The 24,780-nt window shown below is 38.3% G+C and overlaps 1 protein-coding gene across 1 annotated transcript in view; it reads right to left on the bottom strand.

Annotated features, from left to right (window-relative positions):
* The window catches only part of LOC145248182 (tyrosine-protein phosphatase 10D-like), a 236,166-nt gene that overhangs the window by 28,610 nt on the left and 182,776 nt on the right, over positions 1-24,780 (bottom strand). The window contains exons 15-19 of the mRNA XM_080110035.1: positions 21,121-21,201; positions 17,370-17,433; positions 11,303-11,797; positions 4,927-5,095; positions 3,063-3,147 (exon numbers count right to left, since the gene is read on the bottom strand). Of these exons, the coding sequence (XP_079966161.1) occupies positions 3,063-3,147; positions 4,927-5,095; positions 11,303-11,797; positions 17,370-17,433; positions 21,121-21,201 (894 nt within the window). The remainder of the gene's footprint in view (positions 1-3,062; positions 3,148-4,926; positions 5,096-11,302; positions 11,798-17,369; positions 17,434-21,120; positions 21,202-24,780) is intronic.

The raw sequence follows: 24,780 nt of genomic DNA, 5'->3' as shown, positions 1-24,780 counted from the left end.
TAAAAAATAGGTTAGGAGAGGATTCTTTGTTTGCATAAGTGTGTTTTGGACAAACGTGCATAGACACGTGAATTGGTCACGTTTGGGGAACACACTTCTGACATCATAACAAAAGGGTGATTCTCTATATAGGAGCTAGAGTTAGAACAATCAGCAGAGTCAGTTGGAGAGAGTTGATTGGCCAAGAGTTGACATGGTCAGAGGAGCATCCCCTTAGAGGTGAAGGGGTCGAAGGTTAACCATGTAGATACCAATGTGAATTCCTGAAGTCAACCGGTCCAATGAATAAAGAATCATCTTTGTGTTTTTGTAAAACTGTTGTCATGTGTCATCTTTCAATACCCAAAAGGTAATGTGTTAAACATCTTATAACGAACATTGCGTAACCATTCCAAGAATATGTATCTCCTCTCCTCTGTGTTAAGAACTTATATACATCTCCATTCAGTATATATATGAAGTCCCCAAGAAATATAAGAACTGTAATATGTATAAATGTCTTCTCTCTCTCCCTCTTCATCTCTATTCTTGTTATTACATGAACTATCGTTATGTCAGTTATATGTATTGTCTAAATATGAACTCCACGTCATCTAAAATATGTCCCCCCCCCGATATTCAACATAAGTAAAAACGGATCTCATAAAAAATGGGTAGAAGAAATATTGAGGAAGTTAAGAGTAATATGGACAGAAATTTAAAAAAAAAAAAAAAAAAATGAGAAACAGTGGTATTCCAAGAAGTAGCCTATAAGAAATGGGAAAATGGACAAAATATGAAAATAAAATAAATCAGTGACTGAAAGAGAAAAAAGAGAGAAAAGAAAAAAGAGAGAAGGAAAAAAGAGGGAGAAAGAAAAAATAAAGAAAAGAAAAAAGAGAGGCAGAAGGACAAAAGAAAGAAAGAGGGAGAAGGACAAAAGAAAGAAAGAGGGAGAAGGAAAAAAGAAAGAAAGAGGGAGAAGGAAAAAAGAAAGAAAGAGGGAGAAGGAAAAAAGAAAGAAAGAGGGAGAAGGAAAAAAAGAAAGAAAGAGGGAGAAGGAAAAAAAGAAAGAAAGAGGGAGAAGGAAAAAAAGAAAGAAAGAGGGAGAAGGAAAAAAAGAAAGAAAGAGGGAGAAGGAAAGAAAGAAAGAAAGAGAGAGAAGGAAAAAAAGAAAGAAAGAGAGAAAAGGAAAAAAGAAAGAGAGAGAAAAGGAAAAAAGAAAGAGAGAGGGAGAAGGAAAAAAGAAAGAGAGAGGGAGAAGGAAAAAAGAAAGAGAGAGGGAGAAGGAAAAAAGAAAGAGAGGGAGAAGGAAAAAAGAAAGAGGGAGAAGGAAAAAAGAAAGAAAGAGGGAGCAGGAAAAAAGAAAGAAAGAGGGAGAAGGAAAAAAGAAAGAGGGAGAAGGAAAAAAGAAAAAGAGGGAGAAGGAAAAGAGAAAAAGAGGGAGAAGGAAAAAAAGAGAAAGAGAAAAAGATAAGAGGGAAAAAGAGAAAGAAAAAAGAGAAAGAAAGAAAAAGAAAGAGAGAAAGGAATGTATAAGGAGAAAACTGTGTAGAAAGACGGCAAAGATATGGGATAGGAGACACATGGGAGGTGTGCAGCATGAGATGAGGTATGGGACAAGATGTGGAACTCATGGGAGGAATACAGGATGATGGAGGCATGAGTGCAGGATTGGATGTGATGTTCTAAGTTTTTTTTATATTTTCAAATAGTTATTCATGCTGCTTACTTTTTCTTTCTGCACTGAAAATAAATTCACATAAGAACAAAGCAACATCCAAAAGAACAACAGATTCAAACAAAAATTACATCATTTCATGCTGCCGCCTCAGATTCTTGACAGTGCTGAAATTTGAATAATCATAGTATTCTTCTATCAGAAGGGTTCCATGTTTGAGTGCCAATGCTTCTCTACGGTGGGCACGTGCCAACTGTGGACGCTTATACCGCTTTACACTGTTAACCCAAAAACAAAAAGTGGACAATCATGGAACAAACATAAAAGGAGAAAAACATGCAGAAGCACTACATAATCGTTCCATGTTCAACTTGTGGGTTTGGTTTGGTTGTTTTGTTTTACGACATATCAAGCCTTTTTGGGTTATTTAATGCCGAATCCAGTTAGTTTGGAAATAGTATTCATGTTGCATCCAGTTATTTTGTAGAAGGTTTTTATTCTTAAATCTGTTTGTAGTATTTGGTTAGGCTGATTTATAGTGGATTTTTATCGTTTTTGTTCCCTGCCCTGCAGAATATGAAGGAGTTTTGCAATGAGAGGGGGGGGGGAAGAATTACAGTATTAATGTTTGGTACATTTTAAGTTAGGAAACCAGTCAGGAAGTGGGGGAGGTAGAAAGAGAAAGGGGAAATGGGAAGAAGAAAAAAAGGGGGAAAAGGTAGGTTGTTTTTGCAGAACAAAACGTTTTTGCGAAAGGAAGTAGAAAAACAAAAAGCATCAATGTTAGGTGCATTTCATCTCAGGAGGCCAATATCTTCAGACAGCCTGATCTGGTAGCACCAACTGGATATTGGAATTACTAAGATTCTTCTACATGATTGGAATTTCACTGAACTTTCTGTATATTGAACACTTACTAGTATCACAAAAATATTGAGCAGGGAAACTTTGATCTTTCTGGAAGCTTTACATTATTAAAACCACAGATCATCACCTGATTTTTTTTTTTTTTTTATATGATCAATCCGACTCGTGTAAAATTAACATTCTCTTTAATCCGTATGAAGAGCAGAATATGAAAATCTTTAGAGAAATCAGACTTTGGAACTGTGTTGAGATTCTAAGTTAAGGAATTCAGTCAAAAAGTGTGAGAGATAGAAAGGGGAAAAGGTGGGTTGTTTTTATTTTTTGGTTTTGCAGAACATAATTAAGTTTTGCAAAAGGAAGTAGAAAAACAAAAAGCATCAATGTTAGGTGCGTTTTCGTCTCAGGAAGCCCATATCTTCAGACAGCCTGATCTAGTAGCACCAGGCGACTTGCAGGATGACAAGGGTGTGGAACTCTCAGGAGAGCAAGGAATATTGTATACAGAGTTGTAAAAAAAGAAAAAAAAGTGACGTACCTCATATTCTTCAGCAAAACGAAAATCAGAATCTGAAGACATGTGAGTTACATGGGCCTTGAAATCCATTACATTTACAGGATGACTGGAAAATTAAAATAAAAAGGAGAAAACTTAACATGTTGGTTTTGTTTTATGGTATATAAACCTTTTTCATGTCATTTAATGCACAATGAAGTTAGATTCTTTAAAAAAGAATTACTCTTTAAAAACATTATTTTTTTGAAAAAAATAATTCTCAAACAAAAAACATTCTTTGAATGTTTTTTGTTTATCATTTATTTATTTATGGCATATTTTTTTGCAGTTCATTTAATGCAAAATCAATTTGAATTTATATGTCTCTAGATCTTTATTTTAGATCAACTGTTTTTTTTTTCAAAAGTCCATTATAGTCTCCCATTTATTTATTTATTTTTAACAATTCTTTCACTGTACCTGCTCTGTAGAACATTTCTATTATAGAAGCCAGATCAATGCATTCAGTAAAAATTATGTTTGATTGTGTATGCAGTCCAGTATGCATAGTATATTTAATTGTTGTTTCTTTTCAAGCAAATAGAAATATTTTATCCTTGTGTGATCTATGAAAATCTGGATAAGACTCCTCCTTTTCAACTTTTTCATGAGCTTCCTTTACATTCACATCTATTGTAGTTTTGATCTCTACAAATTTGTTATGTGTATTGATGCTCTAACGTTATTGTCTTTGTTGTTGAATACATATGTTGATCCTCATTTTTAAATACGCAAGAGGAATCTTAAAATTGTTTTCCAGAGCCATGCAGCTCTTAACAAATCTTTAAAAATATTTTACAGTACGGGTCAGAAATTTGATGTCTGAAGTTCATATCATTTAAAATCTAGAAATTTGATGCTTTGTTTATATTTGTTTTTATTGAAATCGCCCCAGAGAAGGTATGAAGCCACTTGATGTAAAAAGCTATATATATATATATATATATATATATATATATATATATATATCGCTCCAGAGAAGGCATGTATTATTACTACAAGCAATGGAAAATGTTTTATAAAAACAAAATAAAATAAAATAGATAAAGGTATCGATTTTGGCATCGGAAAATAGGCTAAAATATTCTCGATTCCGATACCCCAAAAAGCTCCGATTTTTCCAATTTCGATTAATTGTCCCAACACTAATTATTATTATAAAATAAAGTAGGGAAAATTTTTTTTCTATAAATTTGTGTTGCAGGTCATTTGTCACCACCAAAGCAGACATCAAAGCCAGAAATCGACACCAAGCAGACATCAGAGCCATGGCAGACCAAGGAGACGATGGTCTGGGCTGGACAGCATTGAAGCAGAAGAGGTTCACACCACTGAGGTATGTCATTGTTTTTGAATACCGTTCAATAATACCAGTGGGGGTAATGTCATTTTCATGATAAATTAAGTAACTCTCCCAGGCAAACGATTGTTTATAATTGATGCTTAATGGTTGAATATCATTTGTTCACACTAATGAAACTAGAAATGTCTCCATGAAATCAAGCAACACTTGCAAAATGACAAATGGATGGGTTACATATGCACTATTTTTCTGATTCATTTTCCTTCAGTCGAAGTTTTCATATATAAAATATTGATACAAATATTTATATGGACTTGTAGTTTACAGTATTATATAATCTGTAACCTGAAAGTATTTAAAATTTTTCGTTAATTCATATTTTAATTTTATGTATTTATTTTAGATTTTATTAAGTTTCAATGAGGGTTCAATTTTTCACAGAATCTAAAATCTAAAAAAAAAAAAAAAAAAAAAAAAAAAAAAAAAAAAAAACATTGAAATTTTTTCAATTCATCCAAGGTCACTAGAAAGTTCTTCCCATACCTGCTTGGTTTATATCGTGACATACTGAAATTTCCAGAGTCCTTTTCAATCTTGGATGTTTTAGGCAACCTCCTCTTTCTCACACAGTAAAATACAAGTCCAGCAAAGAAGAGAGCGACAAGGGGGCAAATAACTGCTAAGGCAATTGCATAACCAGGAAAGCCGACGTCTAAACAAAGAAAATAAGAAAATTTTACTCAGACAAACTGTAAAGACATAAAAATTAATTTGTCAATTACAAAATATAGATCATTGATTTTTTCAATTTTTTTTAATGGGTCAACAATTATCAAGACATAGGATTAGAGTTACTCCTGATCTGAAATGGAACACGTACATCAAGTCTGTTGCCAAGGTCGCTGGAAAGATGGTGGGATCCTTCTACCGCTCCAGAAGATATCTCACTACTGATTCAATTCTCTATCTATATAAAAGCCAAGTACGTCCAAGGATGGAAAACTGCTGCCATATCTGGGCATGAGCTGTTAAAAACAGCCTGTCCTGCCTTGACAGAGTACAAAATAGACTTTGTGGATTGGTGGAGGATGCCCTTTTCTCTACCCTGCAACCTCTCTCTCACAGAAGAGACGTTGCGAGCCTATCCTTGTTTTATCGTTATTTCCATGGCAGGTGCTCGTCTGAAATCCAATCTCTGGTCCCCCCTCGCCAATCTTTCACGAAAAACACCCGTCTAGCTGAATCCACTTTGAAAAATTTCCCCCACTCTTTATCTGTACCTAAATCAAAACGTGGATTCCATGAACAAAGCTTCTTTCTTAGAACTGCACGCCTGTGGAACTCTGTTCCGTCTGCCTGCTTCCCACCTGACTACAACTTAGATGTGTTCAAGTCCAACGTTAACAACTTCCTAATGAACCGCCCCCTTAAGTAAACACTTCATCAAATCTCCACACTAACGTAATGTACGTACTTGTAATAACCCTTATCCCTGAGTGACTTCCGGGCCTTGATAAGTGGTGACCACTGTGTAAAAAAAAAAAAAAAAAAAGATAAAGGTTAAAGAGATTATTAATCGGACGATGATCACCACCACTGGCATATTGCAGATGGGTATAAGATTAAGTAATCTTTTAGTAACTTTAGCGTCCTGCGATGCAGAAAACAGTCAAAGTATATTATCCTTTGTATTATATGGATTCATCGGACTATTATTCTCATCTTAAGTGTAATTTTCACAACGTTTCGGTCGATGTAATCTCCAACCTTCTTCAGGTGTATCTTGTTAAACTCAGAAATGTCTCTGTCATGGAATTTCGAACAGAAGGTAACATGCTCTCATTCCATCAGTGGATAGAGGTCCTAAGTAATTTGCAATTGTATTTTTCGGTCGCCCACACCGAGAATTGAACCATCACCCTTCAGGTGAATATCACTGTTACAATTGATTTTTCCAAGTACTCTAACCACTGTGCCACAGGTCTTTGTTTTAGGAGCCTTAAACCTATTTAAATTTCTAGTTGTTAGTATTACTAATTATTATTAATTATTACTGTATGTATGAATGTATATATTATTGTTTATTACTAATTATTACTGTATGTATGAATGTATATATTATTGTTTTTACTTATTACTTATATCATTGTTTTCAATTTGAAGCCAGATCCACAGCATCCCTCCAGCTTCTTTCTGCTGTGATCAAATCTTTGTCTGCTTCCAGTTCATTTTTTGCCCTTCCTCCTCCTCTTTTTCCGTCAGGTTTCCATTCGCTGAAGATTACGTAAGAGGAACTGATTATCCAAACGGACGGCTCAACCTGTAACATGGTGCATATGAAAGCATGGGAAAGTATCAGCAGCAGCAAAGGATGGCTGGCTTGTAAAGAGATTAGCAGCAGCTGAAAATGCGCATATGCAAATTAGGAAGTGCGCACAAAAAGAAAAAAGGAGAAAAAAAATGTAGCATGTTCTCGGGGCAGAAAACAAAATGGGTGTTGAAGAGAACAGACATATAAAGATGCAGGCAGGAAATGTCTGGCTGAAGCCGGCATGAGGTCGGACAAGAAAAATGTACACCATGTGAAATGGATGATGGCGCGTAACTTTTTAAAGAAATGCTGGAAGTAACGTTAATAAAAAACTTTTTTTTAAACAAGAGTAAAATGCTGACCCGGATTTTATTTATTTCTAGTTTTATTCTTATGAATTACTGAAGTAAAGTTTAAGTTTTGTGAATTATTAAAATAAAGTTTTATTTATATGAATTACTGAAGTTTTATTTATATTAATTACTAAACTTTTATTTATATTAATTACTAAACTTTTATTTATATTAATTACTAAAGTTTTAGTTTTGTGAATTACTAAAGTAAAGTACCGGCCATGTTACAATTAGACTTGAAGGCGATCATGTTGTAGTCATTTGGGAAGCAGACAATAAGTATTTTGTTCTACAAATGGGATGGTCACAGAAGTTCTGTTTCATTTTTGTTACTGAGTGAGAGGGAAAAAGTTCTATTTTTGTGGATGTAGATAGATACACATATTTTAGTTTAACCCTGACAATTTTAGATCAAAATAATTACATTAGTATTTTTTGTGTGTGTGTGTGTGTGTGTGTAAAAAGTAAACATGAAAACATACCATAAACTTAGGAAAAACAGGGTGTGTGTGTGTGTGTGTGTGTGTGAAGAGTAAAGGCAACAAATTGGGTGAAAGATAATTTCAGTTATTTGCTGCAGTATTGTATCACTGTGCATCGCTTTTCATAACTACCAAAAATAAAAAACAACAAATGTAATGTTAATAAACATCTTGTTGCCTAACTTCCCATCAAGATTGCTTCCTATAAATCTGGCTCCTATCAAAGTAGCCTGTTACGCTTCCACAGGTAGTGCTCCATTGAGATTACTACAATTGCACCTTCACTCAACAAAAAAATATCTCTAACCTACCCAACTAGCAGCAAAATCTCACTCCTTCACTGTAGAGATTCCTAGATTTTCTGCTCAAAAAAGCTTCTTTCGCAGGACTGATTTCCTCTAGAATTATCTTTTTGCTTCCCTGACTCTACCAAGATGCAAAAATTCAAACGTCCCACTCAGGTTTCCCCTATAAATCTGGCCCCTATCACATTAATCTCTTACGTTTCAACAGCAATCTTACATAATGAATGGGTAGGTCATCTAGAAAATAAATAAGCTTACATAAAAATGCAGAAAAGAAAATTTCACTTATTTGCGGCAGTATTTAATTCTTGCGCATCGGCTTTCATGATTGTATCAAAATGCAGAAATTTAAATGTAATGTGAACAAATATCTTGCTAGATAACTTCACATTCGGGCTACCCTCTATAAATCTTGCATCTATCATAGTAGCCTGTTATGCTTCAGTGGAAATCTTACATACAGTGGTCATGTAGTACATAATTTAGTTAATTGAGAATAGAAAATGTGACAGACAAAAGGTCAGCAAAGGTCAATTCACTGTACCCGAGATGAAAATTACCAAGGCCGTGGGAAGGTATTAAAAACACGTTATCATATGGCTCAACGAAAGGGGTTGATAGCAAGCAGGCAATCCATTTGGAAGCACACAAGGATATCTTAATGTATAATTACATAGGTTGACAAGATACAACTAATTTCTGATTTCAATCTCTCTCTCTTCCAGTATCTTTCTTCCCCACTAGTGAATGATTCAAAGTGGAGATCATATTGAATAAATGACTTGCTTTCTACCATCAGATTTGTGTTGTTAGTCTTTTTAAAGATATAAATAAGAAACTATAATTACAGGACATCTCCCTTTTTAAACTTCTCTCTGGTCACTTCCATTTCGGGGAGTGAGTTGACTTCAATGTTGTTCACCCTTAGCCAGTGCTATGGAAGGTGAAATGTCATTTTTTGTGATGATGTTGTACCAGGAAACCACCTCAGTTACTGTACAGTCCTTCTTGGCTGCGATAGTCTTGATGGTTCTGTGGTTTTATTTGATGATCCTGTTCCCACTCAGCAAGTAGCCACATCGAAACTATAGATGTAAGTCCCAACTATCCACAAATTTCTTGAACTCTTCACTAATAAATGTGGTGCCATTGTTGCTCAGTGTTTCCATTGGTGGGCCTTGCTCAAGGAAGATATTCTTTAACTGTCAGATGACAACAGTTGCATCTTGCCAACGCAGCAGCCACCATACTGCAAACCTAGATAGACCGTAATCAATAAGAGTAAAAAAATTCTCGCCTTTGTGGTGTCATATCCATCACCAGTCTGCTTTAGTTGTCTTTTCCATTCAGTTTCCCTCTTCGCCATAATGCCGAAATAGCTTGTAATACAAAAAGGGAGGGAAAAAAAGGGCAAGAAAGCAAAGTGACTCAGTAACATGCAACAACAGTCTCTAAGGATTCTCTTAAAACAATATCTGTGTTCTCCTCGATGTAGCAGCTGCCATGATGCAAACCTAGATGGACCACAATCGATGAGAGTCAGTCTCGAATGAACATATGAAAAGTATATGAAAGAACAAGCAGCAAACGATGATTAATATTTAATATTTCTGTAATGATTATGGAAACTTAGTTACTGCATGGACGAGACAAGATGGAGTATACAACACTGGGAATTATTTTTTACTAGCCTGGGTGCCCGGCGTTGCCCAGGTGTTTGTAGGGGTGTGTTGAGCAAAAAAAAAAAAAGTCGTAGTAAGGCAGATAGGATCGAACCAGAACAGCGAAGAAGGAAAAGAACGTGAAAAAAATAAAGATAGAGAGAGACAGGTGGGATCGAACTCAAAAACACAAGGTAATTAGTCTTCCTCGCTAACCATTAGGTCAAAGAGGATAGTGAATTCAATGAGTTGGTAATTAACTTAAGAATCAAAGGAGTCATCACACATGCGCAAAAATGAACATTGCTTTAAAACCTAGCCTGGGGCCAGTTAAGCTTCCCTCTTTCTGTCTTGGTATTTATTTGCTTCCCCACGAAAGCAAATTAAACACAAGGCCGTTTTTAATGTGGGGGGAAAACCAGCTCCCCCCCAAAATGGGGCACTCTGGCAGTATCTAAATAGTAATTGTCTCAGTATGAAGGGGTTTCCCCTACATTGACCAACGACCAATTACAGAACAGATACTATCCGGGTGAAGGCCAGGCGCTGGCAGTTGCATTCGATTAGTTTCAACAGGATTTTGATTACGTTTTTAATTCAATGTCTTTTTCATTTTCAGATCCCGTTTTCTTCACCCTTCATTATGGTTACTAAAAAAGATTCACAAATCTCACTAACCTTTTTTGCTGCTTAGTTTGTAAGATTCAGATATGTTCACATTATGTCCAATGTAACTTTACATCTATCTTTATGCTGTTACTTTCTTTGATAACTTTTTAGTAAATAAACATGTTGGTTGTTTTGTTCATTGCACGAGCACCACCCATGATTAACATGGAATGGGAAACTTGTTTTTTTTTTGTTTTTTTTCCCAGAGTTTCCGTTTTGGCTTACAAGTATTGAATAAAATGATTATGCAACACACGTTCGTCATTCTTTCAGTTATTTGGCCAGCAGTGAAAAAAAAAGTTTGGTGACCACTGAATTTGAAGAATACAATTTGATTAGAGAATATACACATTTATCATCATATACTTTTCTCCCCCTAGCTCCAAGTTATATGGAGTTATCTCCCTTACTAGTGTTTTTTAGTTGCTGAATTGCTTGGGGAATATTAACTCATTTCAATTTCTTTTACTCATGCGGCATTATGTATGACACAAGGTTTGTCGCAATATTTTTATATAAGAGAAGGGTATGATCACCAAAAGTTAGAAAGTTCTACTTATAGACACTGACGAGAGGAACTGACCAATCAAATGGAACCATGTTCTGCTAGCAACCAATCAGAAACCAGAATTGCTCCAGAAAAATATTGAATCTTAACATTCCAGCACATAATTTTTTCGTGTCAACACAAGATCCTTTGCTCTTTGCCTGCAAAATTATAAAGTCCAGGACTTGCACAGAACAGTTACCCACTGAAAATGCTTCATCTCCTTGTACAGAATAGTTACCCATTGGAAACTCTTCTGAAATTAAATATGGCTTTCAATTAAAGAAGGTTGAAGTATGCTACAACAATTTCATCGATGTGTTTAAAATAATGGTTGTTTGCCATTGTATCGTTTGTAAATTTTTTTCTTGTCAAATATTTAATTTCTATTCATTTGTTTTCAGAACTATTTTTTTCTACAATTCCTTAAGCTTAGCTATGTAAATTGCATATTTAACTAGTTAATCTACTCAATCGCTACTGTAGGGCCCCAAACACAAGGTTGAATTATGCAACAACAATTCACCAAAAAAGCAAACTAAGGTGAAAAAACAAATCAATATGATATTTTGTATGAAATTAAATACTAACCTTCACGTTCGGTAGAGATTGCTTCTGAGAAAGGTGTGTCTTGAAATGCATCCCGAGTATAAGCACGCACTTTCACATAATATTTTGTACCCGCTTCTAAATAACCATTACAATACGAAGTGTTTTCTTTTGAACAATCATCCACACCAATCTCAAATTTCACTGATTGAATCTCCGTACTACGTTTGCTTTTACTCGAAACTTTCATCTTTTTGTCACACGTGTTACCCACTTTGTATAGATCCGTGCAATTACTTATCGGCTGGTAGGCATTAATCGATGGGTTCTTATTGAACTGGTACCAATTGGGAAGCACACTAGGTCCATTTCCACCAGTTTCATTCGTGGTGGCCACAATCACTGTATAGTTAAGAATTTGTCCGTTCTCTTCCGTAAAAGGATTTGTGGGAAATTCCACGACGAATGAACGTAGTCCAGTTTTAGATTTGTTTGGTTGTATCATGTTACGTGATAAATTCGGTTTAAATTCTGGAGCTGAAAATGAGGGGAGAAACAAAATGGTGAAATGAACATTTTTTTTTTATATAGAAAAGACAATTGTTTGCATAAGAGGGAGGGGCACCTAAAAGTTAATTTGGTCATATTGAAAGAATCGGAGATAGTTCTTGGATTAGTAGATGTAAAATAGTTGAGATTGTGTGGTGAGCTGGCAGGGGAAGGAAATAAACATCAAAGAAATTGCTAAGAATGTATTGGAAAGAAAGAGGAATAAATGAAGACCTGGTTAGAGATAGGTTAGCCTGGAAGTCAATTTCAAAAAGCCATTCAAATTAATAAAAACTAATCATAGATGTTAAACCAAAATATGATTCTGTACTCCACTACACATTGCAGAGTCCAACTTCAGTTGTGAATTTCAGCAACATATTCGTAGAGAGTAGTTTTGAGTTACTGATAATTTCTCCCATGAGAAACTGATAGGAAAAAATTTGAAAGAGAAATTAATAAAGACCTGCTCAGACAGTTAATTCTTGAAGTTGTTCAAGTAATGACTAAAACTCCTTAACATAATTGATCTTCACCCACCACTTTCAGCTTTTAAAAATTATAGAATGGATGGATAATTATAGAATTATACACTAGACTGATTGAAAACAATTGTTCAGTAAAATATTTAGAAACATGAAGCACTGATCAAGCCTATTATTTCCTAAGCACAATCGATCCTCAGTCATCACCTTTCAGCTTTTAAAAATTGCAAAGTTTTAGTTAAAGACAATTTTTAATAAAAATGCCAGAAAATGCAGACTTTTTTTAAACCTTGTACAATAAGACCATCTAGTATTGAAATTAAAGTTTTCCTTTTAACTTCCGAATACCGTTAAATGTTCATGCAAAAAAAAAAAAAAAAAAAGGTTTTTCTTCTTCAGCTTGCAATGCTCTCAGCACGTACAAAAAAACGACAATCCTTTTTCTCTTCCAGTTTCGACGTTCGTAGAAAATCCGTCTTTCTTTCTTCCCACTCTGACACGCAAATTAACCATACGTTCGAACGACCGCAAGTGAACAATTTTCCCAGCTTTTATATCCTATCTAGAAAAAAAAAAAAATGAAGAGACAGGAAAAAAAAAAAGCTTCTTCCATCATGCCCTGCCTTCCCAAGATGCCCTTCGTGTATATAAATGAGCTAGCCATCCTTTCCTTCTTCTTTCCCAAAGAGCGATGCAGATACGCCCGGTACGATTTTTTTTTGTTTTTTTCTTTCTAACCATATACCCCACACGCCCCTCTGATCTTCGAGATCAATAAGACACTTCATACTCCTTCATCCAAGCAGGCCTCCTCCTCCCATGTTGAGGCCTCTGGGGGACAACTTCTTGGAGGTTAACGTTTTCAGGTTCACTACAGACATTCTCGTCCTGTTGTAAAGAACCACAATGTGGGGCTAAGTCAAATTGGGGTGCATCGTTAGTTTCTCGACTTCCTCCTCTTCACTGCCATCAGTGCGCACCGGCAGGGTTACATGACACAGGTCTAGGATATGCTGGGGAACGCCATTCACCATTACCTTGTTCTTCGACTGCGTTCCTGTTATGACCCCCCTCCCCCAGCGAGTGGTACATTTTGCATTGGGGGGCTTCACCCACACCTCCTCGCCCACTTTAATGGTAGCTTCTTCACCCTCAATTCCTACCGTTTTGTTGCACGGATGCCACCACTTATATGCGAAGATGGCTCTATGAGGCACAGTTGTCTCATCTTGTCTGGTTTTCGGTGAGATGTTGTACCAAAACACCGCCTCCATGGGTGAAATGTTGCTTTTTTCAGCAGCAGCCTTGATGGTGCGATGATTCCTCTCCACTATCCCATTGCCACTCGGCCGATACGCTGCCCTAAAAAATTGGCTTACTCCCCACTTATCACACACCTCTTTAAAGGCTTCTGATCGGAAAGCAGGGCCATTGTCCATTAACAGTTCCTCAACCGGCCCTCTCTCCAAAAATATTTCTTCGATGACCCCTCCGATCGCCCATGCAGCTTCTGCCCTGATCTCTCTCCATATGGCAAACTTCCCCGGTCCACAGTCGACCATCGACAGATACAGCTTATGGCGATAATGGGTCATATCAATGGCCAATCGCTTCCAGTCCTCCGCAATGTGCAACTCTCCTGCTTCGTGTCTGGATGGTTCGGGGTCTATCGATTGGCACCCCTGACAGTGCTCCACTACCTCCCTGACCTCCTTCTCGGTGGTTTCCGGGTAAACCTCTCTTGCCAGGAATAACGTTCGTTCTCGACTAAAGTGGTGCAGTTCATGTAACTTTTTAACCTCCTCCCTTGCACAGCATACTGAGGAAATCTCCTTTCTCTCTTGCAGTTAGACCTTCTTTACCTGTGTCATCGAATTTACTTTGTTCTTTTCTGATGGGATCAGCACTACAGATACCTTCAACTGGAATTCTGCTATCAAATCTGCAAGTGCTCCAAGCCTGCGCTTGATCAGTATATCTGCAGCACCTCTGGTCCTAACTCTCTTATCGCCAGTCACTGCCGACCTGATCCATGAAACTACTGTTGCCGAATCGGATTTGATTTCAAGCGTTTTCAATCCCCACTTTAGAGCCAGATTGATTCCTTTCATAGCGGCCTCTAGTTCGGCTACGTTGATATGGGAATAGTTGTTTTTCTTTCTTAGCCATGCCGCATCTTCCACAGTTACACCTCCCATCTCTAATATGACGCCCAATGCCAGACTGCTGGCATCGCACCAAATCACTCCCACATCTCTACCGCTGATGTACCATTCCCTATTTACTGGGTCTTCTTTCGTCACTCTCGCGATAATTTCTTGTAGCATGTTCATGACCTCCTTCATCACACGGCCCTCCCAGCCATCAGTGCCCATTTGTCATTTAATAAAGCTGCACACTATCCTGAGTCAGCCAGCGATCGGATAGTGTCCCACCAGTCTCCTGTAGACCGAGAAGAGTTCTCATTTTGTCAGGTCGGTTCCGATTTCGGGTATTGCATTCCCTCGTCTAAAGACAAGTCTTCCTTTGCCATCTCAGCATAGTTTCAACCCCAACGCCGCTCCTCCATCTAGGGACTCTGCCGGTTTTGCAGTCAACCCATACCTCGCGATATGGCCTCTCACTTTCTCCGCTGTCACCTCTGCTTCCTCCATGAGAATGTCGTCAATGTATGAACTAGTGACCTTGTCCACTGTACAGTCATTACTCAGCAACGTCTTCAGCACAACAGTCATAATTTTGGGGGCTGAGCTCAGCCCAAAGCCTAACCTCGTCAGGCAATACATCTTCCCCTTGTACCGGACCAATTGATGTTGCCAGAGTTTTTCATCTACATGGATCTGGAGATAAGCCGACTTCAGGTCGACAATCTTAGTGGCCCGCTCCATCCTCCTCCATTTTCTCATAACCTCTTCGCATACATCAATCCCCTTTCTAGTGTGGCAGGCTACGTATCTGTTTAATTCTGAAATCCAGTACCGTCTAACTTTGTTCTTTGTGGGTTGAACAAACGCCAGTAATGGTAGCACTCCTTTTTCTTCCCCTGTCTACGATTTCAGAATTCCCTCCCCTATCCACCTCTCCACTTCTTCCTCAAATCCTTTTCTTATGTTTCCTCGCAGTGTTTTCTCGTAGCAGCTTACCTTGTTTCGTAGTTCCGGAGGCCCGGAGATCCATTTCCATTTCACTATGTACCTCTCGCCATCGACCCTCGCCAGAAAATCCTCGTCCTCAATGCAGCAAGCCTCCGGTTTTTGCATTCTGATATTTCTATCACCTTCCACTCCTGCCAGGCGTCTGAAAGTTACTTGGCCCCCTCTCAACGTAGCACCTCCCCCAGTTGGTTGATCGCACTTACACCTAAAACCACATCAACATCACCAACCAGACGATCCAACACCAGGGCTCATAGTCCAATAGGCACACCTTGCACCAGTACTTCCACTGCTGTCTCTCCTAGGCATTTCACCTCCCTGCCATCCATGGTCTTAATACTCCTGGCTCCATTCCATGATTTAGCGACATTCTTCGTTACCAATGTTGTGGTGCAGCCTGAGTCAACAAGGGCCATGGCTCTCTTCCCATTGACTACTACCGGTAACTGAGGCAATGTTTCGTTGTGCGCCATTTCCACATAGAAGGGGGAACCTATGGCACAATGGCTCCCCTTTACTCGTTTCCCTGATCCCATGTAGCAACGCAATAGCGGCTAATGTGCCCCACTCATCCACATCGGTAGCAGGTGACCCCCCCGGTCTAGGCTCTTTGCAGTCTTTGAGCAGGTGAGGACCCTGGCATCGGAAGCACTTGATGGCAGATCTCCCCTCCTGTCGCCTCGCTGCCTGTCTCTCGTTATTCAAATGGGGCCTCATGCACTTATTTCCACTCACAGCTGCAGCCACAATTGGGCCCTTGACATTCTTGACTAGGACTCTAGCGTGGACCAAGGGATCGTCCACTTCCATTGTATTGATGTCAGTGATTCTCTGCATGTTTGCGGAGATTTCTTCTGGGAAGCTGTTCACTAGGTATAGCTTTACCATCATCTCTAGGCTCCTCCCCATGTAACCAGCCAATCCTGCCAGTCTCCTGATTTCCGCAGCAAAGACGTCAACAGACTCGCCAGTCCACCTCAAACTTGCAAGCTTGCCAAGTGCTTCAAATGGACTCTCAGTGAAAGCCAATTTCAATCTTTGCTCCACTGAGGCAAGGTCTCCCTTATCTTCATTGTGCATCTGCTGGTAAATAGTGAGGGCTTCCCCCTCTAAGTAGAGCGGCAGCAGGGTGACCACGTCTTCGACTTTTTGCAACCTTGCCACCATCTTTAATTTTTCCAGCCATTTAATTAGGTCACCCTCCCCAGTGAAGGGTCTCAACATCTGAGTTGAGAGTCTCCAGTCAGCCATGTTAACCTGTTTGATATGCCGAAATAGCTTCTAGTATTGAAATTAGTTTTCCTTTTAACTGCCGAATACCGTTAAATGTTCATGCAAAAAAAAAAAAAAGGTTTTTCTTCTTCAGCTTGCAACACTCTCGGCACGTACAAGAAAAAAAAATTGACAATCCTTTTTCTCTTCCAGTTTCGACGTTCGTAGAAAATCCGTCTTTCTTTCTTCCCACTGACACGCAAATTAACCGTACGTTCGAACGACCGCAAGTGAATAATTTTCCCAGCTTTTATATCCTATCTAGAGAAAAAAAAAAAGGAAGAGACAGGAAAAAAAAAAATAGCTTCTCCCATCATGCCCTGCCTTTCCAAGATGCCCTTGGTGTATATAAATGAACTAGGTATCCTTTCCTTTCCCAAAGAGCAATGCAGATACGCCCGGTACGTTTTTTTTGTTTTTTTTCTTTCTAACATATACCCCACACGCCCCTCTGATAACCATATACCCCAGAGACTATAATCAGACAATTTATCAACTTTGTCAACCAATTGGGAACTTTCCATTATTAATTTGTCTTAACAAATAAGGCAAAGTTTTGTCTTACCAACAAATAAGGCAAATAAGACAAATAGTTTTGTTAGTATTTGTATAAAAATAGAAGAAAAAAAAATGAAGAAAAATAATTACCATAGGTTTTGGAAGTGAAAATTATACTTTGGCCTGGACCTTCCTTAACAGTGAATGCTTTTACCTGGTTAAAAATAAAAAAGTTAAGTAAATGTATTATAAGAATAAGCTAACAAAATGAAATGTGAACAGGTTAATCAAGGTTTCAATCCTTGTCCAATCTTAAGAGGATTAGAAATATCTTTAAAGTTATTATCTGTTCAAACTATGTTAAAAAAATGATTATGGAAAACACGAGTATTTGATTTTTCATCCATTTTTTTTTTTTTGTATAATAATGGATTATCACTTACCAAGGCCAAAAGCTGATCAAGGATAAAGGTTAATAAGATTATCAGTTGAATGATGGAGTAACACTAGGAAAGGATTAAGCACAATAGAGTAAATGGGCAAAGTTTAAGAAGACGTCTTGACATGTATTTGTTAGCATTGGACTTGAAAACCACTGATGTAATCTGTAGGAAAATAGTCTATCAGCAACGTCTTCTGCATGTGAGGAGTTCTTGGAAAAAAACTCTGTTCATGGAAGTTTTAATTTTATGTACACAGAAGAAGAAAATGAAGTTCTTTGCAGTGGTGATAAATGTTGCTTCACAAGGGAAGAGAGAACACCAAAAAAATATAAATATGATTTGTTTTTTTGTTTTTTTTACATGGTCACCACTTATCAAGGCCCGGAAGCCACTCAGGGATAAGGGTTATTGCAAGTACAGTACGTTAGTGTGGAGATTTGATGAAGTGTTTACTTAAGGGGGCGGTTCATTAGGAATTTGTTAACGTTGGACTTGAAGACATCCAAGTTGTAGTCAGGTGGGAAGCAGGCAGACGGAACAGAGTCCACAGGCGTGCAGTTCTAAGAAAGAAGCTTTGTTCATGGAATCCACGTTTTGATTTAGGCACAGATAAAGAGTGGGGGAAATTTTTTACAGTGGATTCAGCTAGACGGGTGTTTTTCGTGAAAGATTGGTGAGGGGGACCAGAGATTGGAGTTCAGACGAGCACCTGCCATGGAAATAACGATAAAACAAGGATAGGGTCGCAAAACTCCTCTTCTGTGGGAGAGAGGTTGCAGGGTAGAGAAAATGGCATCCCCCACTAAGCCACGAAGTCTATTTTGTACTCTTTCAATTGGAATTCATTATTGAGATGAGTATTTTTTGTATTAATTTTTATTTATTGTGGACTATCATTCTCATCTTTAGTTGTTGTTTCACTTGAAACAACAACTAATAAAGATGAGAATAATAGTCCGCAATAAATAAAAATTAATATAAATATGTATATATATTTATATCCAATGTCATAGCATGATCCCGAGCAAGTTTGTCCATACAATCCCGAACACCACCGACAATTCGGCACAACATGATCCCGAACAATGCCGCTGACCCAACACAACACCATCCCAAATGACACCATGGAATCGACATGGCACAACACAATCCCGAACAACGCCATTGAATTGACATGATACGATTGCAAACAACACGGTTGATTGACGGTGATGTTTGCGATCATGTTGTGTCAATCAACGGTATTGTTCGGGATCGTGTTGTTCGGTATCATGTGTCGATTTGACGATGTTATTCTCGGGATAGTGTCGATTCGAAGTGTTGTTTGGGATCGTGTCAAGCCGAATCATCGGAGGTGTTTGGAATTGCGTGGATGAACTTGCTCAGGACCATGCTGCCATGTGTGATATAAATATATATACATATTTATACTTTTTTCTTTTGGCCTATTCTCTTCCCTCATGAAGCAACAAGCTATTTCAGCCATCATGACCTTTGACCCAAAGTTCATACCAGCATTTAATGGCAGTGAATCCAGGCAGTCCATAGTGGAGTGATTGGAGAAAGCTGAACTGATATGTCAGCTGAGTAGGGTGAAGCGCATCGAGTGCGTCATTCCGATGCGCTTGTCAGGCGGTGTATATGCTGTGTACTAGCAATTAAGTGAGAAAAAGTAGGCGGATTTTGACTGTATAAAGAAAATACTGTATACAATGTTTGCTTTGGATCCCTTCACTGCATGGAAACAGTATGCAGCACGATGCCTCCAAACAGGTGAAACAGTCGACATATTTTTGGTAGAACTAAGCAGGCTTGCGGTCCTGTTTGGTGGCGTATCGGATCAATGTCTACAATGTGCATTCATTGCTGGATGGCCTGAACATGCGGAAGACTTGTTACAAGTATCCTCCCGGATGGATAACCTAGATCTGTCACACATGCTGGTGTGTGCTTGTGCCATTTTAAAGAATTGCATGGGAATTCCAAAGTAAGTTGGATTAGCTACACAGTCAACACAATCATACCTAAGGAGATGGATATTTCACGGTGGTGTTATAATTGTAATGGACTCAATCATAGGGCAAACGATTGTCTACTGGATATGCAACAAGCAGAGATGTTGGTGTCAAAATAAGACACGATCCTGGACAACATCGTCAGATGGAGACGACACAATCCCACGATATTGAATAATACTGTCGATCGACACAAGATCTTGAATAATACCGTCGAATTGACACGCCATGACATGATCACGAACGCAGTAACATACGACACATTGCCAGAGAAATTCTTTTCAACTGCCTCCGAATGAATTACCAGCTTTTTTTTTTTATAGCCATTGGGCGAAACTCAATCGTCGCTGTGGGTAGGATGGATGTAGCTCATTAGTAGACTTTTGATTTGCAATCGAAAGGTCCTGGGTTCACTTTACGCTGCAGATAGGCCCAACTCATACACTGGCATACAATTCTTGTACGCTTCCGCACATGTTCGTCACAGTAAAAAGAGGAGTTTTTGATTTGAATGCTTAAGGGGGGGGGTAAGGATTGAAGCTCAGTTGACCAATACGCTATCTTGGACTATGTCTGACTCTTATATGAGTAAAGGATTGCATCATGAATCTGGTATTTCCTGGAGCAATAGAAAGATCCAACTATATTTCCAATGAAAAACCACTATGTTGTAGTCTGTAAAAAAGCAGTCTTGTGGCAACGTCTTCTGCATTTGAGGAGTTCTTGGAAAGAAACTCTGTTCATGGAAGTTCCATTTGATTTTTGGTAAACAAGTTCTTTGCAGTGTTAGTAGAAAACGAGTTTTTGATCTGAATGTTTAAAGGGGGGGGGGGCAAAGATTAAAGCTCAGTCGAGCACTTAACATGGAAGTAATGTTAGAGTAGAGAAAGACTAGTAGTGTTTCTTCTGTAAGAAAGGGGTTTTAGGGAAGAGATCATCCCCTATTAAATTGTTTTCCGTTAAAACTTCCGTTTAAACAACAGATCCATTTTTTTCTATCAAGCATGTTGAAATTTCTTGCAAAGCTGTTCAATCAATCCCTAAAGGAGAAATACTCCTCAATACATCAGAAAACCTCATTAGTTTGACCAGTATTTAAAAATACAGGATATTGGTCTTCTGCATCTCAGTACAGACCAATTAGTTTTCTGAGTGTCATCAGAAAGTTGCTTGAATCTATGTTAAATAAAGAAATTATCAACCATCTCAGCAAAAACAACCTATTCAGGGACAAGCAATATGGTTTCCATCCTGCAAAATCTACATGTGATGTATTGACTGTATTTTCACATAAGATCAGTGAATCTATCAACGGGGGTTTCCTCTCAAGAACATCTCTTGACATATCAAAGGCATTCGATAGGGCTTAGCATAAAGGTCTACTTTACAACATTTCCAGTTATTATTAAAAAAAAAAAAAAAAGCATTTATCTGACAACTTACTGTTATGTTATACACATATCCTGGTTTGAGCTCAATTTCTTGAAATTCATCTGAACAATTGAAAAGTAAAACATGATGTTCCTGCAAAAAGAATTTAAAAAAAAAAAAAAAAAAATTGAACCATAAAATTAGTAAGTAACTTGATATAATAATAAAAAAAAAAAAACTTAGAGAAAAAAGTAAAAACTGATTATATAAACTAGAACACCAGTCCTGGGATAGGTAAAATTGATTGCCCATAACAAAACAGTTTTCAACAACTTCTATGTCCCCTTATGAAGATTAAAATAAAGATAGAATGTTACTAAAACTTATGTCTAGAATCCTTATTCTAATTTTAAACTAAACAGACTTGATACTACTTGTTTTTCAGTAAAACTTATCCAAGTATGTAGAAGAGTAACTATCTTGCCTTTGGTAACATTTTGTTTTTCACACCTTAACTCTTGTCTGTATTTTTGAGATGAGGTGTTTTCATTTATTGAGATTGTCGGACTGACTTCCTCATCTTGGTTGTTATAGTTACAACGTTTCAGCCGTTTTGCCCTCCGGCCTTCATCAGGTGTTTTGTATCGAACTGGGGAACCGTTTGTTAGGAGTCTCGAACCCAACCCTTTATTATTATTACCGGGTACCGTGTTCGGACTCTAACTAGGCTCTGGAACATAGTTGCTGATTTTCTGTTTTGAATGTTACTTTTAACTGCCTTCGTTCAGGATTACCTTTGGGTAACTGTAAACTTTGATACAACGTCTAGGACCACTCGGCCATATGTCCCTAGGACAATTCTTAGTTGGTTTTTGTTAATGTTAAACCTATGTTGTTATTCAAGGTTTTCTCTCTCTATTAGAGGTGTCCAAATTGCATTCAGCTCTACATTTGGTTTGCTCAGTAGGTTGTTATGTCCGAGTATGTGAGCTGTTTCTTTAAGTTTTCTCACTTTCCAGTGGGTCTCTCTGTTTATTATTTTTACTTCATCCCATAGGGGGCGATGGTCCGCCCTCTCCATCCAGACATGATTGGCAATACCCGATTTTTCCGTCTCCCCTTTAGTTACCGCTTTTCGGTGTTCTTCCACCCTCACTTTGAGGGGGCGGCATGTTTCACCCTTGTAAACCTTTCTGCAACTGCATGGGATGGAGTATATGCAGTTCTTGGTCATGTTCTCCTCCATGTGGGGCTTCACTCGTGCCAGGTGTCATCTGAGTGTTGACTCGCTCTTGAATACTGTCCTGATGTTGTAGGGGGCACATATTCTCTGAATCTTTTCGGAGATGCCTTGTATATATGGTAGGCAGATCGTTGGAGGTTTTTGGGTTCCATTCTCCTCTCTTATACTATTAACACATCTGGTGGATAGTATGCTATTGGGGTAGTTGTTACGACGGAGGGTATTCTTCAACCTGACCATTTCTTGGTGGTATGTAATGGTGTCGCTACTTATTGTCTCTGCTCGATGTAGGAAGCGTGCGATTCCATGTTTGATACTGTATGGGTGATGAGAGTTGAAGTTAAGGTATTGTCCGGCAAAGGTAGGCTTGCGATATACGGATGTCTTAAACCCATGCTCTGTGCGTGATATGAGTATATCAAGGAAGGCCAGTTGGTTATCTTTTTCTTTCTCCATTGTGAACTGTATTGATGCCCTTCTTGAGTTCACATGGTCTAGGAGAGCCTGGATGTCTTCCTGATGGGGCCAGAGTATGAAGGTGTCATCAACGTATCTTAGCCACATGGTTGACTTTAAGGGAGCTGAAGCTAAGGCCATGTCTTCGAAGTATTCCATGTATATGTTCGCCATTAATGGTGATAATGGCAAGCCCATAGCTAGCCCCTCCTCTTGTCGATATAGGTCAGTACCCATTCTGAAGTAGATTGTTTCTATGCAGAATGTCAGCATTTCCATTAAGTTTGGCAATGGTACACTTGTACGCTCTTCTATGGAGAGGTCCGCAGCTAGTTTGTCTTGAATTACTGCTAGTGCCTCACTCGTTGGGACTTTAGTGAACAGGCTAACCACATCTGGGCTTACCATTTGATTTGTACTGATGGGTGCTCCCCTGATCAGTTGCGTGAAGTGGGCAGAATTCTTTACATGTGTTGCTGACTTGCCTGCTAATGGGTTTATTATATCCACAAGGTACCTGCTCAGAGGGTGGCATGCTGAGCCTCGGCAGCTCACTATGGGTTTGAGTGGAATACCGTCTTGGGGAGATCATACATATGTGGTAGCTTACTGTAATGCTGGACCAACTGTCTATATCTCATCGGAGCGATGTGTTCCTTGTTTTTGGTAAGGATTTGTAACAGCTTTCTTTCGGTTTTCAAAGTTGGATCCTTCTTTATTTTACCGTAGCTACCATCTGCAATTAGGCCTGCCATTTTTTCAGGGTCCTGGATATGACGTTAAACTATATCCGATGGTGAGGGCCCCAGCTTGCAGGCCTTAGGGAGTGTGTAGCCATCCTTTAATTGCCATTGCTCCCAGGTCCACTCTGACCCGGAGTGGTAGCACCTGTTAGGGTCCCAACTATGGGTTAAATAGAATACGACTTAAAAAACAAATATACTATATTAAAAAATCGTTCTTCAAAATCACCAGATTCGGCATTAAATAACCTGAAAAGGGTTGATATGCCGTAAAACAAAACAACCAACCAACCATTTTTTCAGAGTACTCCGACATGTCCATCACCACAGTAGCATTGCCTTTGTCTGCTGGTAGAATTATTATACAGCAGAGCCTAGCTGGAGTCCGAACACGGTACCCCTGTAATAATAATAAAGGGTTGGGTTCGAGACTCCTAACAAACGGTTCCCCAGTTCGATACAAAACACCTGATGAAGGCCGGAGGGCAAAACGGCCGAAACATTGTGACTATAACAACCAAGATGAGGAAGTCAGTCCGACAACCTTAACTCTTGATACAAATAGAATAGAAACTCATAGAAAACAGTAAAAACTGAGAATTACAATAGACTATGTATAACAACTAGAAGAATACCCGTCCCAAGATAGATAAAATTACCTCCAACTCCCAGCCAAACAGTTTCGCACTAATTTTATGTCCCTTTACGAAGATTAAAATCAAGATATAATGCTAATAAAATTTGTATCTAGAATCTTTATTTTTATCAAAATCCATCGCATGATTTTTTATTAAAGGTCAGATTTAAATGGGGAGTTGTGCAGCAAGATGTTTGTTCACATTACATTTAAATCTCTGTATGTTGAAGAAACAGGGAGCAATGGGGAAATCTCAAAGGCAAATGGTCTCAGTAAAGAAGTCATAAGAGTAGATTATTTTTCAGCATCTGAAGATCTCCACAGTTAAGAGGTGGGATTTTGCTGCTAATTGGTCAGTTATTGAAAAAAAAAAAAAAATGATAAATAATTCTGTGGAAACTTTACCCACTTGGTCCAAACTGAGAATTACAATAGACCATGTATAACAACTATAAGAACACTCGTCCCAGGGTGGGTAAAATTGATTGCTTAAAACAAATCAGTTTTGCACCACTTTTATGTCCCCTTATGAAGATTAAAATCAAGATATAATCCTACTAAAACTTCTGTCTAGAATCCTTATTCTAATTGTAATAAAATTCATTAAGTGATTTTTGGTTAGGGGACAGATTTAAAGAAGGCATCCTAAGAGT

The sequence above is a fragment of the Euprymna scolopes genome, chromosome 26 (genome assembly GCF_053919585.1).
Source record: "Euprymna scolopes isolate OS-2025 chromosome 26, ASM5391958v1, whole genome shotgun sequence".
In the NCBI taxonomy this organism is placed as follows: Eukaryota; Metazoa; Mollusca; class Cephalopoda; order Sepiida; family Sepiolidae; genus Euprymna; species Euprymna scolopes.
The sequence above is the reverse complement of the archived record's forward strand: the minus strand, read 5'-3'. Positions and strand labels throughout refer to the sequence as shown.